This window comes from Euprymna scolopes, chromosome 15, assembly GCF_053919585.1.
Source record: "Euprymna scolopes isolate OS-2025 chromosome 15, ASM5391958v1, whole genome shotgun sequence".
In the NCBI taxonomy this organism is placed as follows: domain Eukaryota; kingdom Metazoa; phylum Mollusca; class Cephalopoda; order Sepiida; family Sepiolidae; genus Euprymna; species Euprymna scolopes.
In genome coordinates this window covers 12,981,273-13,002,987 of record NC_136496.1, presented here as the reverse complement: position 1 = coordinate 13,002,987, position 21,715 = coordinate 12,981,273, and the positions used below count along the sequence as shown (strand labels likewise).

Here is a 21,715-nt window from a genome sequence, read left to right as displayed (position 1 = left end):
GTCAGAGCGACAAAAACCCAACTTTATCTATCTATCTATCTATATCTATATCTATATCTATATCTATCTATCTCTCTCTCTCTCTCTCTCTCTCTCTCTATATATATATATATATATATAATCATAAAAAACTAGCAAGATAATAGAAAACACAATAACAATATAGTATGTATATCTATATATCTATAAAAGTGAAATTGTCTTTGTGTCTGTGTGTCTGTCTGTGTGTGTACATTTCTCTACCAAACTATTCCGTCAATTTCTGTCAATATCAATATCGCCATATATATTTTATAACTTACTGTATATATATATATATATATATATATATATATATATATATATATATATACATACATATATATATATATTTATATATATATATATAGGTAGAGAGAGAAAAAGTAAGAGAGAGATAGAGATAGAGAGAAATAGAGAGAGAGAGAGAGAGAGAGAGAGAGAGAGAGAGAGAGAGAGAGAGAGAGAGAAGGAACAAACTCAATGGGGTGCATAGCGTCGTGAAAGAGATTTTCTTTATTACGTCATATATATTAATATTAAAAAAATCTTACTCTCATTCACACTGCTATGCTTCCCGCCCCTTTTGTTTATGAATTTCCAACGACGTTTTCCGTTTCTGAAGTGGAACAGGGTCATAAATTTCATTGCATCAAAAATATATTTTCAAATATTTGTACCGAGGTTTTTTTCTTAATTTCATCCAGAGGAATCTGCAAATAAACACGAAACATTGATGAACACATAACTTTATTTGTTCTTGTTTTATTTCTCTATTTCCTCGGAATAATATTTCCATTATTCTCATATATATATATATATATATATATATATATATATATATATATATATATATATATATATATGAAAAGAGAGAGAGAGAGAGAGAGAGAGAGAGAGGGAGGGAGGGAGAGATAGATAGCTTCGTGGCCGGGTTCGAATCTCCCGACCGGCTGTAATCGCGGCACACTGATGATTCCCAAAAGGATGAACACTAGTGTCTGTAGGTATTTAAAAATGATTATAATTATAATGTTATAATCATTAGATTATTATAGACGGACATCTTAACATAAAAAAAAGAAACGCTTATATATATATATATATATATATATATATATATATATATATATATATATATATATAAACAAACAAACATGTCCGTATTCTAAAACGTTTCCGTCCTGAATTCTACACAATTATGCAGAATGTAGAAACTATGCATATTACAATGCGAGTGTTCTACAAGAATTTTCTGACGCATAGAAGAGCACAATATATGTAAAATAACACACACACACACACGCACACACACACACACACACACACACACACACACACACACACACACACACACACACACACACACACACACACACACACACACACACACACACACACACACTTACATATTTACATATATTGTTTTTCTTGCAATTCATTTTTTTTTCTCCTTGATGGGCTAATGTTCGAATGTTTGTTTGAGTGTAAAAAAAAAATTACCTTATATCAGCGTCAGGGCACACGCGGTTTATCACTCTAGGATCGGTCATTAAAATAAAAATTTTAGAATAGAAAAAATGGAAAATAGAAAAAAAAAAAAAAAAGAAAAATAGAAAAATAAAAAAATAAAGAAAAATAGAGAAAAAAAGCGAAAGATAGAACACAACGCTAATAACATGTTTGAAAATTTATTCACAGGTTTCGTATACATATATATATATGTATATATAGATAGACAGAGACACATCTATGTATAGATATATAATACAATGATATACTTTATATATAGATGTATATATTGCATTTCTTATATTTCATGTATCATATTATATGGACGCATATAGATATATACATATGTAGATAGGAATCATAAGAGACAAAGAGCATGTATATCACATCGAAATGTCCAAATTGGATCCCACATGGCATTGTCCATCTCAAGACTCTTCTTTACGTTCTTGCCTTTTTTGTCATTGTTCTGCGGGAACCCTTTCAGTACTTTCGTAAAAGAGCAGGGAATATTTGATTATAGATATTTTTTTTTGTTTTAATTTATTTATTTTTGTTGAGATAACGATCACCGGAAAGCATGAAACGGTTCGTTCTCGTTTTGTAGGCGTTTTAACATTTTTTAAAACTAAAATTTTCTTTTAATTCCAAATCAAATTTTCCGAAGTTCTTTTCTTTTTTTTTTTTAACCCATTTTTTAAAAGCCGCGTTATATATCATTTTTTCCTCTCTCTCTCTCTCTCTTTCTCTCGTTCATGTTCTTTGGTTTGGTAATTGGTTTTTGTTGCATATTGGTGGGCGGTCCGGCCGTCTAGAGATGGGCGCCATAGTTTTGTGAAATCATCCGTCGAAGAATGGCTTCTGGATAGTCCTCTGCGGCTCTCTTGTCCCAACTTCCAAGGCTGGAAACCTCGGAATTATCAGATCTTCTGCTCCAGTTGTCTGATCCGTCGGCCCTCTTGTTCCAGCTGCCACGCTTGTTCCAGCTTCCTCGTTTGTTCCAACTGCCCCTTTTCGAGCTAGCTCGTTTACCCCTGGAATCATCGCAACTATAACAGAAAAAATAAAAATAGTTTTAATGACATCATCATAATAGATTGCGGAAACGATGCATTTTCAAGTTATACGGATACACTATATTATGTTAGAAAATTCCTTTCACCAAACAAAACTAAAACAAATAGACATGATGGGACCTGGCCACAGAAAGCAAAAAAAACAAAACAAAACAAAAAACAAAAACAAAAAAACAACAAAAAAAAAAAACAAATAAAAAAAACAGAACAAAACAAAAAAAAATTAAAAAATATTTACATATCAAATAATCTAATCTACGCATTTAGAAAACTAAGAATGTGTGTGCGAGGACACTTATCAATCTATATACTTATCGGACTTTTGATCTACAGACTTGAGATTTTGGCATATAGGATATTCAGACATGTGGAAAACTTTTAGTCCGTTTTTATCCGGATAAAAGGGCTGCTAAGGGGGTCAAAATAGAAAAATTGGGACGTAGAAGTCATCGGATTTTTATTGTTTGCTTACTTATTTACGAATGCGCATGAGTGAATAATAGTCTACATTGTAGATGACTCATATTAAAAATAAGTTGTTTGGAAACACCTTTTTGAGATCGCATCACGCTGATATAATGATGATTGTACTTGATTCACTGATTATAGTTATTATTTTGGTTTCGATCCCAGTTCGAGTATTTTCACCCACAAGAAGTGAATGGTTTAGAAAAAAATAACATAATACTCAGTTTCAGTTTCTGTCGGCAAATACAATATTTATGCGTATTTTACGACCGGGCAATGCCGGCGGTCAGCTAGTATCAAATAAAAACTGATGAAAAAAACAAACAAACAAACAAACAAACATACAAACAAACAAACAAACAAAACAAACCATGAATAAAATAAGGAAAAAATATGTTAATAAATATGATAACAGTTTCCTTTTCCTTAAAAAATAACAAGAACTATGAGATATTTAGTTTATATTAAGAAGATTATTTCAGACCATTGAAATGTTGTAGTTGGCTGTTTAAACAAGGGGAATATCAGTTTGTTAACACGCGCGCTAAACATAATTAAAATGTATAAACAAATTTTTGAAATGAATGAGGAAACGATATACGCATACATATATTTATTTGACTTTTAATATTTTCTCCGGATTATCGGATTCTCTTAAATAAACCTGCTAATATACTATTCGGTACTATTTTTCTACTCTCACCACCACCAGTGACACTGACGCCATTTTTCTTTTTTTAATTGAGAGGAATTTTAGTTAAAACGTAAATTGTTTCATTTTGTTATTCTTAATATTTTCTACATAATGCAATACACATTAAATCTAAATAATGACCGCTCTCCTTAGTGGATTAAGAGAATATCATTGGATCATTCTGAATACATTTTGCTTTATTTCTGCAAATATTCTGAGTTACGCGTTAACAAGCACATTACCGCATGAATTCACACACGCGGGAAGGTATAGGAAAAATTAGATTTTATTTATTTAAATGCACATTTGAACGATACAGAACTAAGGCAGTAATCAAGACAAACATTTGCTTAAAGCACGTTCGCATTTTTTAATGGTAAAACTAAAAACATTTATACTTACTGCGCTGTTTCGTTCACTTTATCTAATTTTTATAAAATAAATTAGATTATTAATAAAAAATAAAGTATTTAAGCTCTATTTTCAATTTTATTTGTAGAAAATCCTGTTCTCTAAAAAAAAAAATAAATCTTGCCAGAGTCTACAAGGATTTCTTTATAGGCGAAATAAAAAAAAAATCTGCGAAGATATTCTGTATTGGATACGTTATTAAAACAATCTTGTCGATATAAAATGTTTCGAAAACACAAAACATTGATTTATTTTATTTAATTTCTCTTTAGAAAAACAAAATATTACACTACTGACAAAAAGTGATCGTTATCAAAAAAAAAAAAAAAAATTAAAAAAAAAAATGAAAAAAAAATAAAAATAATGATGAAAACGAGTTTTACATATTGTAATATTTAAAATTCGTTATCGTCATTATTGCTAAAAATACGTTCTTAAAAACCCGAAATTCGTCTCAATCTAGAATGATTTATCCCCTAAGCGAAATGAAAATGTATGTGTTTGTTTCCGTGTATTTGGTTGAACATGCGTAACGCTCTGATACCCGTCTGGCATCAAATGGCTCTCGTCTTGAGGAGGCTCCATGTTTTGACAAGCTTCTGGATCTGACCTTTACTCATGATCTGAGACGGAACACGTACATCAAATCCGTTGCCAAGACTGCTGGAAAAATGGTGGAATCGTTCGACCGCGCCAATAGATATCTCACTGCCGATGCAATTCTCTACTTGCATAAGAGCCAAGTACGTCCAAGGATATAGTACTGTTGCTATATATGGGCAGGAGCTGCTAGAAGCAGCTTATCCTGCCTTGAAAGAGTTCAAAATAGACTTCGTAGCTTAGTTGTGGTGCCCTTTTTTCTTCCCTGCAACCTCTTTCCCACGGAAGAGACGTTGCGAGGCTGTCTCTGCTTTACCGTTATTTTCATGACAAGTGTTCGTCTGAGCTTCAATCTATGGTCCCTTTGGCCTGACTTACACGAAAAACATCGCCTAGCTAAAGCCACTGTTAATAATTTTCCCCCACTCGTTATCTATGCCTAAACCAAAACGTAGATTCCATGAACAAAGCTTCTTTCTTAGAACTGCACGCCTGTGGAACTCTTTTCCGTTTGCCTGTTTTCCAGCTGACTACAATGTGGTAGTCTTCAAGTCCAACGTAAACAAATTCTTGATGAACCTAAGTAATCCAATTTATCGGATTTCCACTACTTATGATTACTACGATATGATACGTTGACTATTATACACTCAATAACCCTTATCCTCGAGTGGCCTCTGGGCCTTGGTAAATGGTGACTCCTATGTCAAAAACTATATATATATATATATATATATATATATATATTTGTTGTAATAAAAAGTTGTAAATAGAACAAAAGCATACTTTTCATCACAACAAATATATTTTCAAATATTGTACTGGTATTTTTTTTTCTTCAATGCATTTATCCAGAAGAAGTCTTACAATAAAGACGAAACATTGATGGATGTGTGAGTGGGAGTGTCCTTTTTTATGTGTTTATATCGTCGGAATACTATGCGCAGATCATCATATAATGATTAGATCACTCTGACAGACGCTAAAAACATTTAAAAAAAATAAATGTTTAAATTTCAACAGTATTTCTCGCGATTAATGGTAGCCGAATGCACTAGGTCCTTGCTAATGAAGCCAGAAATGTCTTCTATCGCCTAGTTCGAATCTATCGACCGGTGTTAATCGTGACAACATGCACTGATGATTTCCGAAAGGATGAAACACTAGTGAATGTAGGTATTTAATAATTATTATTGTAAATAATTATGTTAGCTCCTTTAAGAAACTGGATTCTTATCGTTGAGCACTTTCAGTCGAAATAAAAGTCGGTCAATTTAACTCTTATGGGCAGATCATCATATAATGATTAGATCACTCTGACAGACGTTAAAAACATAAAAAAATGAATGTTTAAATTTCAACAGTATTTCTCGTGGTTTATGGTGGCCGAATGAATTAGGTCCTTGCTAATGATGGCTTCTGTTGCCGGGTTCTAATCTGTCGACACATGTTAATCGTGACACCATGCACTGGTGATTCTCGAAAGGATGAAACACTAGTGTCTGTAGATATTTAATAATTATTATAGTAAATCATTATATATATATATATATAAATTGTCACTTATTTCGTATATAATGCTATTTATTTTATATTGTTTTATCACACACACACACACACACACACACACACACACACACACACATATATATATATATATATATATATATATATATAACATCAACAGTGTGAGTTCATATAGAGACGTTGATTTAATTTGAATAAAAAAATACGCATCAAGTGCGCTTGAAAGCCAAATCACAACGTAATATTAGGAAACAAATAAACAAATATTTTACTTGTTTGCAATTTATAACAAATATATTTCGGAGATATACCCCATCTTCAGTATGTTGTTTTGTTTCTTTTTTTCTTTTCTTCTTCCTTGCCATGTTGTAAAGTTGGAGAATGAAAAGTCTGTTTGTAAAGAGCCGCGCGTTGTATTTTGAAATGCTTGAACTGTGGCATGTTTGTCTAAATAAAAAGACGCCTCGTTCTTGCCTTATTTAATAATGATTTTATTATATATTTCCTACTTGTCAATTTTCGCATCAAATTTCTACATCCAGGCAACGCCGGGTAGGGACAGTTAGTATATTTCACACATTTGAAAACGCAATCTTGACTGTAATGATGATGTATTACTGTTTTTTTTTAATGGAAATCGCACGAGACAAGGCACAAAGCGACTTAATGTATAGCGAACAAAAACGAAAGCTGACTGTGCTAGTATACATATACATAATATATACACTAGGGTTGGGAAGATTAATCGGAATCGGGAATCAAAAAAATCTTTTTTTTGGGGGGGGTATCGGAATCGGTATCAGAATCGAAAAAAATTATAGTCTAATTTCCGATTATAAACTGATTCTTTAAAATTTTAAAATAAAAAATGAAACAAGCACAAACTTTTTTTTTATCAGAAATTGTTCTTTTACAACATAAGACTGAGAAGGGCCACAGAACAGTTATAAATCTCATTTACAACTTAAACATTGATTAGCAGAGTTTAATTTATTTTATTTATTGGTCATTTATTGAGAAATAACTTGCCTATTACCTTTGTAATCGTTTAGCAACTATTCGCTAAAATGTGTATGTGCCTTCATCCGAGTGAGTTCATATGATTATTAAAAAGGTTGTAAATGCTCTGGGCGGGGTTGTTAAATTCCGGCTGTACATTGGGGTGTCTGTCATCGGCTTCTTCTGAAATACTTAAGTTTTATGGCACCTCTTTAGACCCAAGGAAACCCTACCGGCTGTGGCAATTGTCATTCTAAGCATATTTGAAAACCCATTTCCAGACATAGACTCTCCAAATTTAATTTGTTTTTATTAGTTTTTATTGTAAGCAAAGTAAATATTCTAGAGTTCACTTGCTATTCAAGATCACAGGTTTTAAAAATCTTTTTGCACCTATTTGATAAATGGGCATATAGTGTCTATTAGAGGATTCCCACTTTAATATTTAAGATTTAACATGATTGGAAAATTTTTTTTCTTGCTCTGATTTTTTCTGATCACCACATCCTTGAAAATATTTCATGTTTCCTTATATTTTGTTTGATTTTGGCACAAGTGAAAATATAGATGAAAATCTCACAAGTTTATCAAAACTTTGGATAGATAAATAGCAAACGTTGAGAAGTTTGTTAACTTAAAAAAAATCATTTATATTTAAAATACCGATTCAATTTATGTTCATTTATGTTCTTATAAATAATTTTACCGAAAATTCTTCATAAGTTTTAATTTCGGCTTAAATTATAGCTGATGGCACTTAAGTACATCTATTTTTCTTTTATAAATGATTTTACCAAGAATTCTTCATAAGTTTTGGTTTTGATTTCGATTATAGCTGGTGGAACTTTAACGGTGAATGCTCTGACGAACTGCAAGCACTTGTACCCCCTCGACGTAAATACCCCCGACCAACCCGACAAGCAGCTAAATCCCACCCCTTCACAGCAGAGATCCCTAGATGTAAGAGAGCCTTCTTCCCCAGAACCGCTAGACTTTGGAATTCCCTTCCGGGCCCCTGCTTCCCCAACTGCACTGACATGCAGAAGTTCAAGTGTAACGTGAACCGACATCTTTCTGCCCAACTCCCTACATAGTACCCCTAATGCTTATGTCTCTAATAATAGCCCTCTACATAAAAGTGGCAATGTGCCTTGTTTGAGGCAAAAAAAAAAAAAAAAAAAAAAAAAAAAAGCGCCGGTGCTCCAGTTTTTAAAATAAATAATTTTAACAAGAATTCTTTATAAATTTTGGGTTCGGTTTCGATTACAGCTGAAAGAACTCAATCTGATGCACCCAAGTGATGTGGATATATTTTTTTATTTTTGAAATCGCAACTTTATAATATATAAAAATCGACAGAACATTAACTCTATAATAATATATCCGATTCTTGGCCTTCGGGTCAAGATCAAAGTGTAGTATCTGTTCTTCAGATCTACACTTCAATTTCTTGTTCTTTGTCAGTGGAGGAGAAATCCTTCACGACTGAGACAATTTTTATTTTTGTTTCTTTTCTCCACATTAAAAAACGACCCTGGTGTCTAACTCTGTCCCGTGGAGAGGCATTGTAAATAGGAATATATCCGAAATCTGCAAGGATTAAAATGTCATATTAAAGCATACTTTTTTGACCTGGCTACGCCGGGCGTCCCTGCTAGTTTAGATAAATACTTTTGCAGTTTTAACAAAAGAGTTACAATAATATCAGAACATCTCTATTTACGCCATGAATATCGCCATCAATATATTACATATGAATGAGTCTCCTGTGGAATTTCCACGTGTCCCGCTAATCGTTATCAGAACAGATACTACACTTTGTTTCTAGCAAAGAACAGTATTTATTTGCTTGCCCACGAGAGCAAAATGTGACACGTCGTTATTAATGTGGTGGAAACCAGTTCACCTCCCTAAAAAGGGGTACTCTGACAGTAGGCAAAAAATACAAATTGTCTCAGTATAAAAGGGCGTCCTCTACATTGACCAAGGACAAATTAACCCAAGTGTAGCCCAGAACAGATACTACACTATTTACTTGCCTGTCCATGAGGGCAGAGTTAGACACAAAGTCGGTTTTTAATGTGAAGAAAATCCAGCTCCTTAAAAAGAGGCACTCTGGTAGGAACATAAATAAAAATTGTCTCAGTCATGAAGGATTTCTTCTCCATCATCCTCATCAGGGACAGAAAAAGGTGAGGACAGATACTACACTTTATTCCCAACCAAAGCGCCAAGAACGCGTCTTCACTGTTGTTGTTGTTGTTGTTGCCCATAACGCTTCAGATAGATGCAGCAAGATTTGAACTCGGAATACTGATTCTATAGTGCGCGAGCATATCCATAAAAAAAACACACGACCGCTCTTGATCATGTTTCTCGTATTGATTTTCCGGTGCGAGAGCATGGAATCTTCCCGGGTCGAATAGACGGAAATTAGCCTCACGCATATATCGGGTAATGATGCCGAGGCAAAAGAATCGAAGCGTCGCGTGAGAAAATGCGATTGCCTTACTTAGATCGGGTGGATAGAGGAAAGGCTGAGCGAACGGGGGTTGTAATTAAACATAGCACCCGTATCCTACCGGGTTAGGCGTACAGGGAGGTCTAAATCATTTTCGTAGCAAATCGTCTTGGTTTTTGTTGCTTATACGGACATTGGATCGTCATAAATATGCTCTGACACATGCATCATACACAACAGTATCGAAATAATTTATAACGAACGACAGTATTTCAAACACACACACACACACACACACACACACACACACACACACACACACACACACACACACACATATGTGAGAATGTGTGTGTGTAAAGTCACTTTCCAACCTATATACTCAACAAATTTCTTAACTGCAGATTTGAAATTTGGTATATAGGGTATTCTGACATGCGGAAAACTTTTTAATCGGTTTCTTCTGGAAGAAAGGGCTGCTAAAGGGACAAAATTGGTACTTAGAGGTTTTTATCTGTCAATTGTTTAATGATGGTTGAAAACACTTTTCAAAGATTGTGTCAAGCTGGTCTAAGGGTTGTGCTTTACCCACTGTCTTTACGTTTTGGTTTCGATCTCAGCTCGAGGAATTTTCTTACTTATAAGAAACGAACTGTTTCGAAAAAACACAATACTCGCATGCACATGTCTTAGTTTCTTTCCCATTTTTTACTTCATTTTTTAAGAGGAATGTAATGTTACGTTTAATAGCGGGTAACACCGAGTCTATCTTCTAGTATATATATATATATATATATATATATATATATATATATATATATATATATATATATATATATATATATATATAAAGAAAGGGAAAACCAAAAGACAGCAATAAGCAAGTGTAGGAGTGGAACACACCCGTGAAGATATATATATATATATATATATATATATATATATATATATATATATATATATATATATATATATATATATATAAATGAGAAAGGTCACCAACAATTGGTATGTATTTTTTAACATTATTTTATGATTCTGTATTTTGATTTTTCATTTAAAAAAAATATCATACTAAGATCATTGTACTAATGTTTTTAAATCATTGAAATAATTTTTTACGCGTTTCAGACGTTCTGTGAAACGTCCTCCTCAGAAAGTATTCAAAGTGTAAAATATTTTTTTTTTTACACAGGCATCACCACATTATCAAGGCCAAGAGGCAACTCGAGGATAAGGGTTAAAGAGTGTACAGTAGAAACTGGACAATATAGTAATCATTAGTAATGGAAATTCGGTAAATTTGTTAACTTATATGGAACGGTTCATCAAGAACTTATTTACGTTAGACTTGAAGACAACCATATTATAGTCAGCCGGAAAGCAGGAAAACGGAGGACAATTCCACAGGTGTGCAGTTCTAAGAAAGAAGCTTTGTTCATGGAATCTACGTTTAGGTTTAGGCACAGATAAAGAGTGGGGGAATTATTGATAGTGTTTTCAGCTAGACGAGTGTTTCTTGTGAAAGTTTGCCGAGGGGGACCATAGATTGAAGATTAGTCGAACATTTTCCATGAAAATAACGATACATCAGAGACAAACACGCAACATCTCTTCTGTGAGATAGAGGTTGCAGCGAAGAGAAAAGGACATCTCCTACGAGGCTACGAAGGCTATTTTTAACTATATCAAGGCAGGACAAGTACTTTCTAGCAGCTCCTGCCCATATGTGGCAACAGTATTCCATCCTTGGACGTACCTGGCTCTTATATAGATAGAGAATTGCATCAGTAGTGAGATATCTACTGGATCGATAGAAATATCCCACCATTTTTCCAGCGGCCTTGGCAACAGATTTGATGTACGTGTTCCATTTAAGATCAGCAGTAACGGTCAAACCCAGAAGTTTGTCAAAACTTGAGGCCTCCCCAAGACGAGAGCCATTCATTTCAATTGATGCCAGATGTAGATCAGAATGTTGATGATGTAAAGAGAGAAGCTTGGTTTTAGATGCATTAAAAGTAACCAGCCACTCCTTTCCCCATTGTACCACGTGCTCAAGATCAGAGGAGAGAGAATCTGAGAGAACTTGGTCGTTTACTGTCTTAGATGTGCTATCATAAATGGTAGTGTCATCAGCATAAATGTCTACAAATGATGCAAGGATGTGATTGGGAAGATCATTAATGTAGATCAGGAAAAGAGTTGGGCCCAGGATGGACTCCTGAGGGACTCCAGCATTAATACTGTGAGCTTCTGATTTTTGCCCCTCAACTACTACTCTTATGAACCTATTAGAAAGAAATGATTTAATAATTGCGAAGACATTTCCAGCTATACCATAGCTAGAGATATTGTGAAGTAAACCTTTATGCCATACCCCATCAAAGGCCTTTGATATGTCAAAAGCAATTGCCCTAGAAAGGTTGCCTCCGTCAAGATTTGCTAATCCTATGAGATATAACTGTAAGCACATCTGCTGTAGATCTAGCAGAACGGAAACCATATTGAGTGTCACTAAGAAGGTTATTTTTGTTGAGATGGTTGATTACTTCTGTATTTAACAGGGATTCCAGCAACTTACTCATGACGTACAGGAGACTTATTGGCCTGTACTGAGAGGGGGATGAGCGATCACCTGAATTCTTAAATACAGGGCATACTGATGAAATTTTCCAGGGTGATGGGAATGTGTTCAGAATGTATAAAATCATTTTCGTAGTCCATTTTGGTTACATGTTTCCGAGCGGTGGGAATGTCTATAAATGATTCTAAAGGTCTTCACAGGTGTGTTCCACTCCTACACTTGCTTATTGGAGATCAGACCATGACCATTGCTGTCTTCTGCTTTTCCCTTTCTTTTCGTGTTTCTCCTTTTACTGCTTTTTTTATTTATATTTTCGTACTTGGCCACGTTGGTACTTGGTCAAATGAGTTCGTAGGGGAGTGTGTGTGTGCGCGCGCGCGCGTGTGTGCGTGTGTGCGTGCGTGTGTGTGTGCGTGTGTGTTTCCTTGTATTGGTTTGTAGAATGTGTGTTATACGTCTAATAGTTATATAATATTATATATTTTTTTTGCTTGCCTAAGAAAGCAAATGTGATACAAGTTCGTTTTTAATGTGTGTGAGGTGCAGTTTAGGTCCTTTTTTATTTTGAATGTTTGTGTTGGATTTTTGAATGTGTATGTGTTTCCTTCTATTATTATGTCACAAATCGATGCTTATCGCATTTTTTGACTCCTTTTGTAGCGGATGGAGGGTTGCCCAGTTGTAAAATACGCTTAAATATGATATTTTAATTTTTCCAGATTTCGTATATTATTATAGAGTCGTGATTTCAAAAGTAAAAAAAAAAGAAAGAAAGAATTTGGGTGCGATTAGCTAGAATCGAAACTGTAGCATTCAAAGCTGATGACGTTACCACTGTACCAACGTGATACGCATATGAATTGATAAAAAATAAAGTAATTAAAAATAAACTAAGACGAGTGTACAAAATGTAAAACGATTTTTTAAAGTTATACTTATTTTTGACACCTTAAAAACTGTTTAAACCAGCTAAAGATTTATAAAAGAACAGCCCGTAAACAATCTAATCATTTGAGGCCTCTTGCGCCGTTAAGCGACTTTTAGTTTCAGAGGAGAAAGCGTTTGAAAATATGGAGACAGACAGACGGACATAAAGCCTTTTATATATTAGATGAGAATAAACGTAATAATATTCCGACGAAATAGAGAGATGAAAAAATTTAACTTTCTCGGTATCTTTTGTTTATGAAATTATTATTTGCGCTCCATCCACTTTTTCCATTTGTTCGCAGACGCCATCTTGCTGACTAATAAAGTAATCATTTTCTAGGTTAACTACTATTTGGCTCTTATTTCTTTCTGGTTTTACCCTTAGAAAATTGAATGAGTATTTCATTGGAACGGATCACTTTAAGGATATGAAAATTTCAAGACTCAGAAGCTAAACCGGAACCAAATAATTTTGTATTAACTTTAATTATTAAGCTTAATTATATATATATATATATATATATATATATATATATATATATATATATATATATATATATATGTATATATATGTATGTGTGTGTGTGTGTGTGTGTGTGTGTGTGTGTGTGTGTGTGAAATCCAACGCAAAAGGAGACCAGTCTCCGGTTACTATGCTGGACTATCTTCAGTCTCTGTTAATATGTATTGTCACGGAAATGATATATATATATATATATATGCTCGATTACAGAAATATTAATCATGTGGCTTAATATTTGAGTCAATTCACATGGCTTAAATTCTTATTGATATATGGACATTAATCTCTTCTAATATATATATATATATATATATATATATATATATATATATAGAGAGAGAGAGAGAGAGAGAGAGAGAGATAATATATATGCACATAAGAGAAAAATACTGGTGCATATAGATTTATTTATCAATTAAGTAAGGGAGAAACATCAAAAGGCGTAGGTGTTATAAAATCTCTTTATATCTAATCATTCTATTCTAAATAGTCTTTACGCATGTTTTGAAATTTACTAAAATAAATTTAAAGTGAAACTAAATTCGCAGACTTATTCACTTGGATGAGCCCACTTTCTGCTAGAAACTCCATGATTACAAAAGGAACACCCCATAATTTAAATTCGTAAATGGAAAACTTTTTACCGTGCAACACACACACACACACACACACACACACACACACACACACACACACACACACATATATAAACAATTAAACACAGCAGGACATCACCAAATACAAATATTGACAGGATTCTGTCTGATCCAAGAAGTCTTTACTTCATTACTTCGTTCGATCTTAATCAAACACTATTTAATTTTACTTAATTACGCCGCTTGAGAGATTGCAAAGACGTTTTTATCACACGCTCGATGCCAGAAGCAAACGATTGTTGGACTGACCATCGCTTATTAAGTTTGATATATCAGTCTGAGTACGTCCTTGTATACAACACCCTATGGCAAGCAAAAGAAACAAACAAAAACTGAAAGTCCGAACATATACAGAAGCAGTGCTGAGCACATTGCCAAATCCATCGATGAATGTCTCTCAATCTGTTCATACGAGCTGCCTTCAATATTTCTTCAGACTTTTTTGTACAAGTATTTAAAATTTTTGCAGACTCTTAAGACTTATGTATGTTATTGCTATACATTTTATAAGCCGACTGACCAATTTTTATGATTTCAGGTTCAAATGAACAGCTACAGCAGGAAATGGAATACACCCTACTAAATCCTGATTGTCACAGCTGGTAAATTTAAAAAAATGCAATTAGAAGAACGATATGTAATAAAATTCTGTTTTAAACTTGGATAAATGTCACAGAAACATATGGAATACTTCGTACTGTTTTTGAACCATATATATTAAATAGATAAATTAATAAATAAATAAAATTAAAAGAATCGTTTTTGTAATCGGAAATTAGACTCAATCTTTGTACGATTCTTGATTCCGATTAATTGTCCCAACAATAGTAATTAGCCTTGGTACTATCTAGTGGTTGTATAGTAGGCGCATACTTACGGGACGGAGGTTGAACCACAGGAGTCCTTCATGCAAGATCCGTAAACCGAACAGCAGCCGTCGTTTTCTCCTCTGACGCACGTGAAGAAATTAATAAGGCAAGGTTTGGCACAGCTGGCGTCCGTCCAACTATCAAACAACACAACGAGTCCGATCAGGAGACACAGACATACTGACGTCACTTTAACCTGAAACGAAAAAGAAAAAAATAATTACTAACGTGATATTGCTTATCAAGGCCCAACGGCCACTCGAGGATAAGGGTTACTGAGTGTCGGGTAGATTGTGCGACAACACTGTGATGATCAGTCATGGCGGAACTTAAGAAGAGTTTGATTATTTAAGAAGACGGCCCAACAAGAACTTATTTATATTAGATTTGAAAACGGCCGTATTATAGTTAGCTGGGAAGCACCTCCAAGGTATTGTGTTCCACAGACAGACAGTTCTAGAAGAAAAAACCGTCTCATAAACTTTGGTTTAATTTTAGGCACTGATAGAGAGTAAAAGAAATTATTGACAGTGGTTGTAGCTAGACGAGTGCATATTGTGACTATTTTACATGGAGATCATAAAGTGAAGCTCAGTCGAGCATCTGACATAAGAATTACGATAGAGCAAAAATAGACTGGCAACGTCTCTTCCGTGAGAAACAAGAAGTAGGGTTGCAAAAATGTCCTAATCTACAAGATTTCGAAGACAGTTTTGTACCCCTCACCGTCTATACGTTAACCTTTATCCTCGAATAGCCCTTAGTCTTGATAAGCTATGACACCTTAGTAAAAGAAAACAACAAAACTTTAGCACCGACCTATGTATGTAAAAGTAGGAGAATATATATATATATATATATATATATATATATATATATATATATATATATATATATATATATATATGTCAGGCCATGTCATATGCTACTGGTACCATGTAACCCAGTACTACCTGCCTCATGATCGGATCACCGGCGACTAAACTGGTTCCCCCACCAGACTTGTTTGGTGAGGAGGGTGGGTAGTCTCCCTGAAGGATTAAAAACAAGACCTTCCAAAAGGCGAATGAACCCTTTTTCTGGGTCAACGGTCAACTAGCACCGTGTATATTGATGTGTATGTATATGTGTGTTGGGGTGGAGAGGGCTCCCGTAAGCCGTGGTGAAGGCAACCTTTCTAGGAGAAGCAAATCTCTGATAAAAAAAACCATAAAGCTGAAGACCAGTACCCGCATTAAGCTGGTCTGCAGTTTAATTTGTTGCTGGCTATCTTGCTCTTGCCTGTTGCTGGATCTCAACATTTTGAACCGAGAGAGAGAGAGAGAGAGAGAGAGAGAGCGAGAGAGAGAGAGAGAGAGAGAGAGACTTGGCTGTCGTACAAAGCTAAGACTCTGTAACATCATCTGTGTATAGATACTCCCTCAGGCATTTGTTTATTAAATGGTCCTGTAGCGATGGAATCATTTTTAGCCTCATAGATTTTTAGTGTCTGAGAGAGTGGCACTTGTCTGACTAGACGTTGCAATCATATATATATATATATATATATATATATATATATATATATATATATATATATATATATATATATATAGTAATGTGATTGATAATTTAAAATTCAAATTAGAATTAAAAATTAAAAATCTGTTTCATAAAAAGGAACAACAACAAAGTCAATAATTTGTACGATCGCTTCGGAAACGATGTTTTTATTGTGATAGACATTAAGCCACGGACAATAATTTTGACATATAGTTTTTTTTTAAACAAAGTCTCCTCATCAGCAAAAGTATTGGGTGTTTTTTTTTTATATGTAAAAGACACCATAAATAAACCTAGGAATTATAATATGTTTTTATTAAAAGTTATATATATATATATAATATATATATATATATATATATATATATATATATATATATATATATAAGACATATATATATATATATATATATATATATATATATAATTCTTAACTTTTATTAAAAACATATTATTATAACCTTATATTTAAACCAAATTCAGATTTATAATTTTATTCTATTTTTTATTCTCAACCCATATTACTTTTCTGATCAAGTAAATATTTTAATTTTTTCCAGATACATCTGCCTACCTTAAAAAATTGCTAGGTTAATTTATTTTTAATTTTTATTATTTTTAATTCTACTTTGAATTTAAAATTATCAATCACATTACTAAATATTAAAGTAGCTCTAGGATATTTGCCTATCGAGCTTTTTATATATCTGAATTACAACGAGCACTGTTCTTTTCTTGTATTTTAATTAAATTAGTAATGCTACTATCACATTAAAATACACTCTGCTCTTTAGACTACTGTTCTAACCCCCTTTAAATTATATATATATATATATATATATATATATATATATATATATATATATATATATATATATATATATATATAGTCCTGGTCAAAACCATAAGACCACTTAAGAAAGTAAGCGTTTACGCATATTATCGAATTTTTAATCAAACAAATGGTTGAAACCATTGCCAAAAGGGAAAATATGATGGAAAAATGAAATCTGCTTCATTCGAAACCTTAACCCTGATCTAATAATTATTTAAAAAAAAAAAAACATTTTCACCTGGTCAAAATGATAAGACCACTGATAATTTATCTAACAAAAGGCAATTATAAATTACTAAAAAGGGTCTTAGTATTTAGTATAGCCTCCATTATTACGAATTACTTCAAAAATTCTCTTGACATGCTTACGACTAAGTTTTTTTTATCAGTTGCGAAGGAATTTTATCCCATGTACTGAAAACTGAATCAGAAAGCTCCTTTATCAAATCATACTGGGTTCCATCCTTGAACACTTCTTTTGCCATCCATCCCTAAAGATTTTCAATGGGATTGAGATCCGGAGAACATGCTGGATGATCTAACAATTCTATATTATTTGAAGAAAAGTATTCTCGTGCTCGTCGAGAAGTGTGTATCGCAGCGTTGTCTTGATGGAAAATCCAATTTCTTCCACACAGACGTGGACCTTCAGTCCTGATAGAAGCATTAAAATGTACTTTAATGATGTTTGCCGGCCTTTCACTACTTGCAACTTTAGGGCCCCAGCTGACAAGAAAGCACCCCAGATCATTAAAGACCCTCCTCCACTATGCCGAGTTGAAAAAGTCTCTTTGAGCAAATTTTTATCATGCCAATAGTGTTGAAATCCATCTGGAACATCTAGATTAAACTTTTTCTCATCGGAGAAAATTACATTTTCCCACTTCTCTTCATCCCAAGTCTGGTATTTGGCGGTATATTTAAGTCGGTTAGTTTTGTGCTGTTCAAGAAGACGTGGTTTCTTCAATCGCTTTAAATGATTGAAACCCTTCATTTTCAGATGCCTTCTGATGGTTTTAGGACTACATTCTGCTGCTGTTTGGCTTTTCAATCGACTTGAGCTCATACTGTTTTTTTTTTTAAACTTCTTCTGATACGGCAATCCAGTGATGGGGTTACTTTTTTTGGTCGACCTGGACTCTTTTTGTGTCTATATTGATCTGGATTTCTTAAAAAATTTGTGATGACCGTTTTGCTATGATTCACTTCGTTTGCAATGAATCTATGGGAGAGCCCACCCCTATTAAGCTCAAAGATCCTTCCTCTCTCAAACTCTGATAATGGTTTCCCTTTCGCCATTTTTAATTTAGTAAGATGTTTTTTTTATCCACTAACAAGTTACTTTTAGTAACATAGAAAGCTTTTCGTATTCATTATATCAATAAGCAGATTTGATTTTTTTTTCCATCATATTTTTGGTATTCAGCCTCCAAATTATCAGAAATTAACACGTGAAATGAGGAGAATTAATTAATTATTAATGCTAAATCAGTGGGTATAAACAACAATTGTTTTGATAGCAACTTAGGCGTTGCACATCCATTTGGTTGTAACTATGTTCATCTTATGTCTCCCGCCTTGTTGAGTTCGATCATCACTCTCACATCTTCTTTCACCTAGTGGCCAACCATATGATGACGTCAGGGAAGCTCAGAAATGAGATTTACTAGTGCTAGGTGTGGTCTCCCGCGAAACACTCACAGCAAACACTCACCTAACAATTTTTTAACAATTTCTCCTACTCTCTATCTGTGCTTTAAACTAAACGAACATTCCATGAACAAAGTTTCTTTCCTAGAACTGTCCGTCTGTCGAACTTTATACCGCGGGGCTTCTTTTGCGCTGACTACAGGTATCCGTATTCAAGTCCAATGTAAACAAATTCATGTTGAGCTCTGCTCTTAAATAATCAAATTCTATCCAATTTCTATCATTACACATCGTTACCGTGTTATATAACCGATGTCTTTGCACTCGTTTACCTTTATCCACGAGAGATATGCAGTGTCTTCTTGTAAAAAAAAAAAGAAAGGTTAATATTATTGGTCTGATGGTAACCGTTGTTTCAACGTTGTCTGCCTATAAGGTTGATCCTAATGAGTTGGTGTTTTCCTTTAGGTTTGTCTTTGCCGTTACTTTTTCTCTTGTATCGTGGTGAGGCTGTCCGGGTTTGCTAGAAGGCAAACATAATAATTAGAAACCAACTACCCATTATTACTATCATTAAAAATAATATTGTACGAGAGCAATGGCGTGAATTCGTTTAGATTCAGCGGGAGACTATTGAAGATACCAGAAAGAAAAGAGACCAGTGCCGTTTGACGTTTTCACTATGCACTAGCCTCCTGGCACGTCGTTGCCCAGGATATAAAAACACGACTAACTTGTTTGCAAAGAAGCAGAAATTCATTTATGGCAACAAAAAACAAATAGATTAGCAGTTGATTTTCATTATTAAAAATGTTTAGCGTCCCTCAAAATTAGCTAGGTACGGCATGTAGTCAGTTTAATGTGGTGGTAGTGGAAAGGTAGTTCCCTCCTGCGTGCATTTTTAGAAGGTTGTAAGACACACACACACACACACACACACACACGCATATATATATATATATATATATATATATATATATATATATATATATATATATATGATAAAACAGAGTTCGAAAGACATAAAAACTCGATTCACTGATGAGCATTTTACATTTTTACTCTTGAAAAAGCCCGCACTAAACGATGCTTTGTTGCCAAAAAAATGAATATTTTAAGCTGGTTTTAAGCTCATTTGTTGCTGCGGAGTTTCTTTTTAGCTTATTGATTTGAAGTTAGTTTTTTTTAAATTGAACTGAACACTAGAATACTTCAATTAGAAGTCAAATATTAACAAATAAAATTTGATAGAAATAAAAGACGAATCAAATGAGATATAAGTTGTCTGAACCGTTATATTCAATTTAGCTTAAATTTACGGTTTTTGAAAAATGACAAGTGCGCAACTGTATATATATATATATATATATATATATATATATATATATATATATATATATATATATATATATATGTATATATATATATACACACACACACACACATATATATATATATATACATATAATATAAAGCTGAATGTGTGTGTGTGTGCGTGTGTGTCTGGTCACGAATAGGCTCTTATATGGTTGACTATTTAAAAAACTGATTACATATAATGATAGAAGATGTATCGAGACACAGGAATGGGTATGTTTGATCTGGCAGAACGGTGGTTCATTAAAATTGTGGAGTCTGCGTTCGCGCCTGGTCCACAAAGTATGGAAATATAAAATTAAAAAAAAAAACTTTTATAAGTATTCTTGATATAGATGTACATAATAATACTTTGATAAGTATGTTTTAGCTTAAATAGAGATGGTATAATAAAATTGTGGGGTCTTCGTTCGCGCCTGGCCTCCATGGAATGGAAAGAGGCACAGACTTTAATAAAGACTTTTCATATCTATCTGCAGAAGTATACTTTGATAATTATGTTTCAGTTTGAAGAAATATGGTATAATAAAATTATGGGGTGTTCGTTCACACCTGACCTCCATAGAATGGAAATATGTCACAAAGTTTAACAAGTATTTTAATATAGATCCACAGAATATTGTGATAAGTTTTTCAGTGTGAACAGGTATGATATAATAAATTATGGGGGTTATCTGTTTTATTTTACTTTCATCATATTTTGCTTTGGTTTTGATACCCCTCTCTCTTTACAACCCTTCCTTTTCATAACCTATCATACTTTCATAAATCAGAGTTCATTTTCTGTAGGCTGTTTTTGAACCAAGTCAACGACGGGTACTTTTGCTAGAATATATATATATATATATATATATATATATATATATATATATATATATATATATATATATATATATATATATATATTAAGCTCATTATAAGCTTATTATAAGCTCTAGTTCCTATTTGGTTTTATCGAGCTTTTAGATCTGGTTGAGATT

The 21,715-nt window shown here is 33.4% G+C and overlaps 1 protein-coding gene across 1 annotated transcript in view; it reads right to left on the bottom strand.

Annotated features, from left to right (window-relative positions):
- Positions 1 to 1,695: 1,695 nt before the first annotated feature.
- LOC145293728 (uncharacterized) overlaps positions 1,696 to 21,715 on the bottom strand; it is a 47,257-nt gene continuing 27,237 nt past the window's right edge. Inside the window, exons 2-3 of the mRNA XM_080140178.1 lie at positions 15,340 to 15,527; positions 1,696 to 2,579 (exon numbers count right to left, since the gene is read on the bottom strand). Of these exons, the coding sequence (XP_079996304.1) occupies positions 2,342 to 2,579; positions 15,340 to 15,527 (426 nt within the window). The 3' untranslated portion in view covers positions 1,696 to 2,341. The remainder of the gene's footprint in view (positions 2,580 to 15,339; positions 15,528 to 21,715) is intronic.